We start from the raw sequence: 9,851 nt of genomic DNA, 5'->3' as shown, positions 1-9,851 counted from the left end.
TATACCGTAACGTTTGCAAGTCCTTAAAGTACATACAAATATTTGGCTAAATTAAGCACGTGTGTTGATTGTTGCCAGAATGGATGAATGACTCACCTTTAAAAATAAAAATATATAAATAAAATATTTTAAAAAAGAATTAGTTTGAAATAAAGCGTCAAACATGTACAACTACGGTTTGTTTTATATGTACCTGAGAGGATAAAGCAATCACTTTCCAGTTTGAGCCACTAGGTGGCGGTATTGTCAATCCGCGTAACATTTTTTGTAGAGGTCAAAAGTCAAAGTTGAAGCTGTTCCGCTACGTCCGCAGCACGTTAGCCAACAATGGCAAAGCATCATCCAGATTTGATCTTCTGCCGAAAACAAGCTGGTGTTGGTACGTTTAATTCCATTGTTCCATACATTATGTGACTTCCTATTGGTTTTTTTCTAACTAGCCAATCCCCGTCCTATTCAAACAAGCTAATGCTATCAAATTGCTAGCCACCAATGTATGGACTTCATTGAAAGTTAGCATTGGAGTTAGTTCAGCAACGTGTAATGATAGCATATTTTTCTTATGGGGTTGTATTGTTTGTTTTGGTAAATATTGAAATGCAGAATATACCAATGTGGTGTGGTGTGGTGTGCTTTGTCTTAATTTGTTGTTCTGTTTTAATTCTGCAGCCATCGGCAGACTTTGCGAGAAATGTGAGTATAGTAAACTTATCTCCTATTCTTTGTAAGACCTGGAAGCCAAAGTGTGTTTTAAAGCAATAATATACAATTTAAACTACTAACTGAAAATATTGGTAATTGTAGTGTTTTTTACATTTATTTCCAACATGCTTTACAAGTTAAATAAAGGAACATAAAATGTTTAGACTTATCGATGCGTCCGAAAATGAATACGAATAAGAACATATTATTTAACCCTACCCATTCAGCTTACCATTTCAATAAGGAAAATATGTATTACAGTATATTACATTGTAATAGACTGTGAGGTTATGTATTGCATTAGATACTTACATATTTATATGCATAAGGCATGTAACTCTATTAAAATTTCATATTCCATTTATTGTGAGCAAAATTACTCTATCACCGTTGACCACATCATTATTGTTGAATCCATCCATCCATTTTCTACCGCTGGTCCCGTTCGGGGTCGCGGGGGATGCTGGAGCCTATCTCAGCTGCATTTGGGCGGAAGGCGGGGTACACCCTGGACAAGTCGCCACCTCATTGCAGGGCCAACACAGATAGACAGACAACATTCACACTCACATTCGTTGAATGTGCTAAAAAAATTACTTATACACCCATTGAATTTTTTTAGCCAAGTTTTATTAAAAAAATAAAAAATCATCATTGACGCATGTCCCCTTTGAAAAAAAAAATGCATCAGTACGACTGCGACGAGACAGGATTAAGCAGTTTCAACGGTCAAGCAAGAATGAACCACAACGCAGAGAAGGATATAAACCACTTAAAGACTGAGTCACGCAATTGTTCACCGTCAACAAGACAGAAACTCACAAACTTAAAGGCCTACTGAAATGCGATTTTCTTATTTAAACGGGGATAGCAGGTCCATTCTATGTGTCATACTTGATCATTTCGCGATATTGCCATATTTTTGCTGAAAGGATTTAGTAGAGAACATCGACGATAAAGTTCACAACTTTTGGTCGCTGATAAAAAAGCCTTGCCTTTACCGGAAGTAGCAGACGATATGCGCGTGACGTCACAGGTTGTGGAGCTCCTCACATCCGCACGTTGTTTACAATCATGGCCACCAGCAGCGAGAGCGATTCGGACCGAGATAGCGACGATTTCCCCATTAATTTGAGCGAGGATGATAGATTTGCGGATGAGGAAAGTGAGAGTGAAGGACTAGAGGGCAGTGGGAGCGATTCAGATAGGGAAGATGCTGTGAGAGGCGGGTGGGACCTGATATTCAGCTGGGAATGACTAAAGCAGTAAATAAACACAAGACATATTTTTACTCTATTAGCCACAACACAACCAGGCTTATATTTAATATGCCACAAATTAATCCTGCATAACAAACACCTCCCCCCTCCCGACCATATAACCCGCCAATACAACTCAAACACCTGTACAACACACTCAATCCCACAGCCCAAAGTACCGTTCACCTCCCCAAAGTTCATACAGCACATATATTTCCCCAAAGTTACGTACGTTACATGCACATAGCGGCACGCAGGTACAGGCAAGCGATCAAATGTTTGGAAGCCGCAGCTGCATGCGTACTCACGGTACCGTGTCTGCGTATCCAATTCAAAGTCCTCCTTGTAAGAGTCTCTGTTGTCCCAGTTCTCCACAGGCCAATGGTAAAGCTTGACTGTCATCTTCCGGGAATGTAAACAATGAAACACCAGCTGTGTTATCCGGCACAACAGTCAGGGGGTGCATTCTACGGCGGGGGTGCGTTATCCAGCACATCACCTGCCGCAATACATCGTTTCCCACACTCAGCTTTCTTCTTTGCTGTCTCCATTGTTCATTGAACAAATTGCAAAAGATTCACCAACACAGATGTCCAGAATACTGTGGAATTTTGCGATGAAAACAGACGACTTAATAGCTGGCCACCATGCTGTCCCAAAATGTCCTCTACAATCCGTGACGTCACGCGCAGACGTCATCATACCGAGACGTTTTCAGCAGGATATTTCGCGCAAAATTTAAAATTGCACTTTAGTAAGCTAACCCGGCCGTATTGGCATGTGTTGCAATGTTAAGATTTCATCATTGATATATAAACTATCAGACTGCGTGGTTACTGTAACGCCGTTAGTTTCGGCGGTAACTAGTAATCTAACGCGTTATTTTTTATATTCAGTAACTCAGTTACCGTTACTACATGATGCGTTACTGCGTTATTTTACGTTACTTTTTATGTAGTATAAAGTGTGTTTTATCGGAGCACTGCTGTGTCATCGTTCTGATTCTTCTTGTGTCACAAGCCGGAGAAGAGAGAGAGACATGCGCTCTGTGTGTGAGTGAGTGTGAGGGAGGAGAGGGAGGGAGGGGAGGGGGGCGTGTCTGATCATGGCGGAGCCAGAAGTCAAGTTTGCTAACATGGAGATATTTTCACTACTTTTCTTTTGTCGAGCACAAAGAAAAGAACATTTTAGTTAAATGTAAATTGTGCTTTGGATCAAAGATCCCATCTACTGCCCAAAACAGCAATTCAAATCTGCTGAAACAAGCTACATAGCAACATGCTTCGACGAAGCTAGTAAAGAGAGACAGAGACTCTGATGCCACTTCACCACCACCACTTAAGGATTAACTCTGCCTCTGCTCGTCATCATTCACCGCTGAAGGTACACACTCTGTCACTCTAATTGTTGATGTGTGTGAGCAAACGCAAAAACTCCCTGAGCATTCAGTGGAGCCCATGTGAGCAACTTTAGACGTGCACACCGTGGCTACACCAGCAGCACACCTGTCCCAAACCTCACTAAATAACAAGTTCAATCTCCATCCATCCATCCATTTTCTACTACCGCTTGTCTCTTTCGGGGTCGCAGGAGCCTATCTCAGCTGCATTCGGGCGGAAGGCAGGGTACACCCTGGACAAGTCCCCTCCTCATCACAGGGCCAACACAGATACACAGACAACATTCTCTTATTATTATAATCAAATGACAGCAGTCATTTCCATTTCTAATATAAGTGTTTGGGCCCACTTACAATGACAATAAGAACAAATATTGTTTTTCATGAACTGTGTACTTGTATTGTTTGTCTGGGTGGAGGTCCTGCTTTGGAAATAGTTTGTACCCCTTTCATTTAGTTCCCATTAAAACATTCACATGTTGCACAATGAGACGTAAGCATGGGATCATGTGTACATTCCTGCAACTTCCTGTTTGTAAAAAATATTTTTATTAGTATTTATTTAATATACTAACAGCATTTAATGATTAATATTTATAAATTAAGATTCCTAATAAATGACACTAGAATAAGCACACATTTGATTGGTAAATCATAGTGTAACGACCTGGAATTACACTTTATGTGTGGTATTGGAGTTGTCCGACTTTTTGTGTGGCTGTAAACGCATCACTGGCTAAGTGCCATATGTGCAAGTGTTGGCACACGTGAGAAAGAGCGAGTGGCTGCTGTTGATATAACAAAGTAGCTTTTGGTCTGGTTTGTACTGCAGAAAATGACCACTTTTGCTAGATATCATTTTTTTTACTAATGTTTTGGTGATGTGTTTATGGCCGACAATAAAGAGTTTTGCTCTGTAAAGAAAATGCCTGGTTAGGCTTTGTGTATGTAGTGTGTGCCTTTCTTGGTTTACATCTATGCTGTTATTATGCTGTTTGTTACTTATGTACATTATGTTGCAGCTATTTAAAATAGTTTTGTCAATTTGTTCTGGCCAGAAACAAATTGGCCTTTGTAACATATCTTTGTCTTTGTGTGTTGTATGTAGAGTAGCAGAGTTCAGTGATGCAAATGCATGTCAAGTTGATCAGCAGATTGTATTATTCTCCAGTGCAATAACAGTACTGAAATGAAGGCTAAAAGGGCATTAATGGGAGCTTTAAAAAAAAAAGAAGAAGTAACTAAATAGTTACTTTTCACAGTAACGCATTACTTTTTGGTGTAAGTAACTGAGTTAGTAACTGAGTTACTTTTGAAATGAAGTAACTAGTAACTGTAACTAGTTACTGCTTTGCAGTAACTAACCCAACACTGGTGGTCGGTAGTAGTGGGTTTCAGTAGGCCTTTAAACCTCTATTCCATGGTAAGTCTGCAAACCCCCAATGTTTTCACCACATAAATCGGCATCATCTAATTTTTTTGTAATATTAAAAAAAAATGATGAAAAAAAAATAGTTCCATACAACGCATGACCAGGATTTTATGGACCCCAACGTCCGCGTTATAAAGACCTTTGAGTGTACTTGCATACATACATACCGTATTTTCCGCACTATAAGGCGCACCGGATTATTAGCCGCACCTTCAATGAATTACATATTTCATAACTTTGTCCACCAATAAGCCGCCTCGGATTATAAGCCGCGCCTACGCTGCGCTAAAGGGAATGTCAAAAAAACAGTCAGATAGTTCAGTCAAACTTTAATAATATATTGAAAACCAGCGTTCTAACAACTCTGTCCCAAAATGTACGCAAATGTGCAATCACAAACATAGTAAAATTCAAAATGGTGTAGAGCAATAGCAACATAATGTTGCTCGAACGTTAATGTCACAACACACAAAATAAACATAGCGCTCACCTTCTGAAGTTATTCTTCATTCGTAAATCCTTCGAATTCTTCGTCTTCGGTGTCCGAATTGAAAAGTTGCGCAAGCGTGGTATCCAAAATGGCCGGTTCCGTCTCGTCGAAGTCATCGGAGTCAGTGTCGCTGTTGTTCTGTGAATCCTGCCTTCCGGAAAGCTCGGACCACAGTTGTGACCGAAATATCTGCCCAGGCATTTACGATCCACTGGCAAATGTTGGCGTATGTCGTCCGGCGCTGTCTGCCCGTCTTAGTGAAGGTGTGTTCGCCTTCGGAGCTGTGTGAAAAAAGCCACCCGGCCTCTTCGCGTAAACTTCCCTTAACCACTCGCTCATCTTTTCTTCATCCATCCATCCCTTCGAGTTAGCTTTTATGATGACGCCGGCTGGAAAGGTCTCTTTTGGCAAGGTCTTCCTTTTGAATATCACCATGGGTGGAAGTTAGCATGGCAAGCTAGAACCACAGTGAAGGATGACTTCTCATTCCCTGTGGTGCGAATATTCACCGTACGTGCTCCCGTTCCACAGTGCGGTTCACAGGAATATCAGTTGCTGTGAAATACGGTAGTAATCCGTGTGCGGATGGAGAGATTGCGTCTTTTTATGAACCGGATCCTTTTCGCTTAGTAGGAGCCATTTTGTGGTCTTTACAGATGTAAACAGGAAATGAAACGTACGGTGATATCCGCGCGTTTTTTCTTCTTCTTCCGGGGGCGGGCGGTAGCTTACAGTAGAAGAAGAAGCGCTTCCTGTTCTATGGGGGCGGGTGCTTACCTTGGCGGTTGCTTGCGTAGAAGAAGAAGCGCTTCCTGTTCTACCGGGAAAAAAGATGGCGGCTGTTTACCGAAGTTGCGAGATCGAAACTTTATGAAAATGAATCGTAATAAAGCGCACCGGGTTATAAGGCGCACTGTTAGCTTTTGAGAAAATTTGTGGTTTTTGGGTGCGCCTTATAGTGCGGAAAATACGGTACTTGCAGACATACTTACATACAGTACATACATATTTATTTACTTACTTACAGTACATACATACATCAAATCAAACTTTATATATAAAGCGCTTTTCATACATAAAATAAATGTGACACAAAGTGCTGTACAGACTTAAAACAATGCTCCAATGACCCACCTCCACCATCCTTAATCACATAAACACACACATGAACAAATGAATGCATGGCTGAGTACAGAAGGGCCAGATGAAGAAACACTATCACAGGAGCCAGCTGCACTAGGAGGTCATCAGACCACGGCCACCAGGACGCTGACACAAAGCACCCCCACAGGCATGGCCAATATAATCCTGATGCAGAGGGCTCCCCTCCAAGGAACACTGGAAAGTAAACATGATAAAACGTGTAATTTGTTATTGAGGGTCTGGTGGGGGTCAGAAAAGCAGTCAGTATCTGGTGTGACCACCATTTGCCATTAGTTCAACTCGTGAAAAAAAGTAGCAAAAACAAAAGTGGTGCTTTTATATTTTTGTTCAGTGTATTATGTGGTATAAAACTAAGATGCGAGTAAAACTACGCCCATATTTTTCACTCTGAGTGATGCTTACATACATACTTGCATACATAATTATATACTTTATTCATCTCCAAAATAAATGTACTTTTGCAGCAGCGTTACAAGGTAAGGCTTGCCAGGGTTACCACACACATGCAGGCACAGAAAAAAACAAAGCAGTATAAGAAAAAATAATCTTTTGTTAAAGATAAGATCAGTATTGCATGTTTAAAATGTATTTGACTTAAAAAAAAAAACGATTGCTGACATTTGTTAAGTGAACTGAATAAAAACTCAATAACGCTGTAATTGTCCAACTAAGCAAATGGTTTGTGTTTCCGCTGTGTCTCGTAGGTGATGGAAAGTGTGTCATCTGTGATTCTTACGTGAGGCCGTGCACACTGGTACGCATCTGTGACGAGTGCAACTATGGCTCCTACCAGGGCCGCTGCGTCATCTGTGGAGGGCCCGGCGTGTCCGACGCATACTACTGTAAAGAATGTACCATTCAGGAGAAAGATGTGAGTCCTCATACGTGTCGCTGTGCCTTTGAGCCAACTCAACATCATCGGGATTTCGCTTTTAAACTTTTGTTTTTTTTTCTTTTACAGCGAGATGGCTGTCCAAAAATTGTGAATTTGGGCAGCTCTAAAACGGATCTGTTTTATGAAAGGAAGAAGTATGGCTTCAAGAAGAGGTGAAGACGCTGTGGCTGATTTTCCCTTTTTAGCCATTCTGTCCTGCTAGGTTTTCTTTCAAGCTTCCGGAGTCAAATTTTCGTGACATTGATTTGTTATTTGAATAAAACATCTTTTATATTCCTGTCTTTGCTTCTGGGTGGTGGTGGTTGTTGTTTTGATTTGAATTTTAGGACATGCAAGTTTTTGAAATGTGTAAAAATGTTTTGATTTCATCCATTCATTTTCTACCGCTTGTCCCTTTCGGGGTCTTGGAGGGTGCTGAGCCTATCTCAGCTGCATTCGGGCGGAAGGCGGTGTACACAGACAACATTCACACTCACATTCACACACTAGGAACAATTTAGTGTTGCCAATCAACCTATCCCGGAGGGAACCCACGCAGTCCCGAGGAGAACATGCAAACTCCACACAGAAAGATCCCGAGCCCGGGATTGAACTCAGGACTACTCAGGACCTTCGTACTGTGAGGCACATGCACTAACCCCTTGCCCACCGTGTTGCCCGTTTTGGTTTCATATTTTTTGTAAATTGTTTACTCAAATTTCAGCCTTAAACAAAAAATATCAAAAATATGTTTTTTTTAATTTTGATTAAATATCCTAGGTTTGAATTAGAAAAATAAATCATGTTATGCGAAATTAGCCTAATTTAAAAACATTTGACCAAAAGACTCAGGATTTGCAAATATAAAAACATTTTTCTGCATATAAAAAAACGATTTTCTTGAATTAAAAACGATTCGCAAATATAAAAACAATTTTCCTTAAGTTAAAACTTTTGGCAGTAATAGTTGACTCTGCGCGACCCACGCACTTGGCACTCAGAGCCCCCTTAAGTCCCACTCTACGACAGGTGGTGCTGCTGAGTTAGTGAGGAGTAACATGGTGGACAGAAGAGAAGGAAAACAAGCTCAACCTGTAAATTAATCTGTAAATGTCCCCTCTTTTGTCTGCCATTTTACTCCCCATCCTGCTTCTTTATTTTTGGCGGAGGGCACCAAGCGCAAATAACAGCAGCTCTGAAGCTCTTAAATTGATCAGTGCGATTTACGGGTGCTCTGAGTGAAAGTGCGTGAATCGCGCATGGTGGAATATTACTGCCAAAAGTTTTAACTCAACGAAAATTGTTTTTATACTTCAATTTATTTTTTTGAATTGAAATAGTTTTTATAATTGTGAATTCTTTTTTATTAGCAAAAACATTTTTTAAGTACATTTTTTTTTTTAATTGAAGAAAATTTTTTTTTTTTTTACTTTTTTGTGTTTGTGGAATTTTGGCAGTAATTTCACTTTAATATTTGATCTAGTTCCTGTGTGTAATATATTCAGCCTCATCCTCCAGTACTTAATATACAACGAAAGGCAGTTTTATTGTCGTAATGGTGATTATTAACATACAGGAGTGGCCGAGGGACTAACCATGTCAGCGATCGTGCTTTTTCACGAAGAACTTCTGATATTCTTACTTCAAAAGAAAGCGATTAGAATTGTAAATTATGCAGATTATCATGACCATACCAATGCTCTGTTTATTAAATTAAAAACATTAAAACTGCATGATCTTGTTGACCTCAACACTGCTATTGTGACGTACAAAGCTCATAACCACATGCTGCCTCGGTGTCTACAGGAGAGGTTCAAACCCAGAGAGAATCCCTATGACCTCAGAGTTCAGCTGTCTTCCAGAAAGCTAAGATAAGAACAAGCTTAAAAAGTAGACGTGTTTCTGTCAGGGGGGTTCAACTGTCGAACAGCTTGGATGATTCCTTAAAATGTTCCAGGTCCATTCACACATTTAAAAAACACTTTAAGACCAATGTCTTGGAAAAATATATCACTCTTGAATCAACACAGTAGTTAATACTATGATCAATGTTAATTAAAATACTAAATGTGGGATATAAATAATAATGGAAGTATAATTGTTTGTATATAGTATATCAATTGGTACAAAGGTTTAACACGCATATAAGGATATTTCACATGCCTTTACTGTGTATATAATTGAACAGTGTTCATATTGTGTATAATGTGTATTTATAATATGTTGTACAAAAGACATTTCATAATTTTCGGAAGTTCATATCTTGTACTTGACATTGTTTATAGGGTTAGGCACTAGTGTTCAACTTCAGCCTAAACCCTTAGGTCTGCAACATTTTCATTTTCAATCTATGAATGTACAACTGTTTGTTTATTTTGTTGACCATTGACCGAAGAATACAAATAAAATAAACTACTGATCGGTGGCCAATCCATGGGCACATCCCCACTTCAAAGGATTAGAATGAAATAAACATATTGTTTGGTATTTTTGTTTAGTGTTGTAGTTGATTGGGAGATTTGAGCAAATAT

The 9,851-nt window shown here is 39.7% G+C and overlaps 1 protein-coding gene across 1 annotated transcript; it reads left to right on the top strand.

Annotated features, from left to right (window-relative positions):
• Positions 1-228: 228 nt before the first annotated feature.
• Positions 229-7,614, top strand: phf5a (PHD finger protein 5A). The gene is made up of 4 exons (XM_061966159.2): positions 229-379; positions 670-693; positions 7,151-7,317; positions 7,408-7,614. Exons 1-4 carry the CDS (start codon positions 328-330, stop codon positions 7,495-7,497), a joined length of 333 nt encoding a protein of 110 aa, XP_061822143.1. The 5' UTR covers positions 229-327; the 3' UTR covers positions 7,498-7,614.
• Positions 7,615-9,851: the final 2,237 nt, after the last annotated feature.

This window comes from Nerophis lumbriciformis, linkage group LG11 (genome assembly GCF_033978685.3).
Source record: "Nerophis lumbriciformis linkage group LG11, RoL_Nlum_v2.1, whole genome shotgun sequence".
Lineage (NCBI taxonomy): Eukaryota > Metazoa > Chordata > Actinopteri > Syngnathiformes > Syngnathidae > Nerophis > Nerophis lumbriciformis.
Note: the sequence above shows the minus strand (reverse complement) of the source record. Positions and strands in the feature narration are given on the sequence as shown.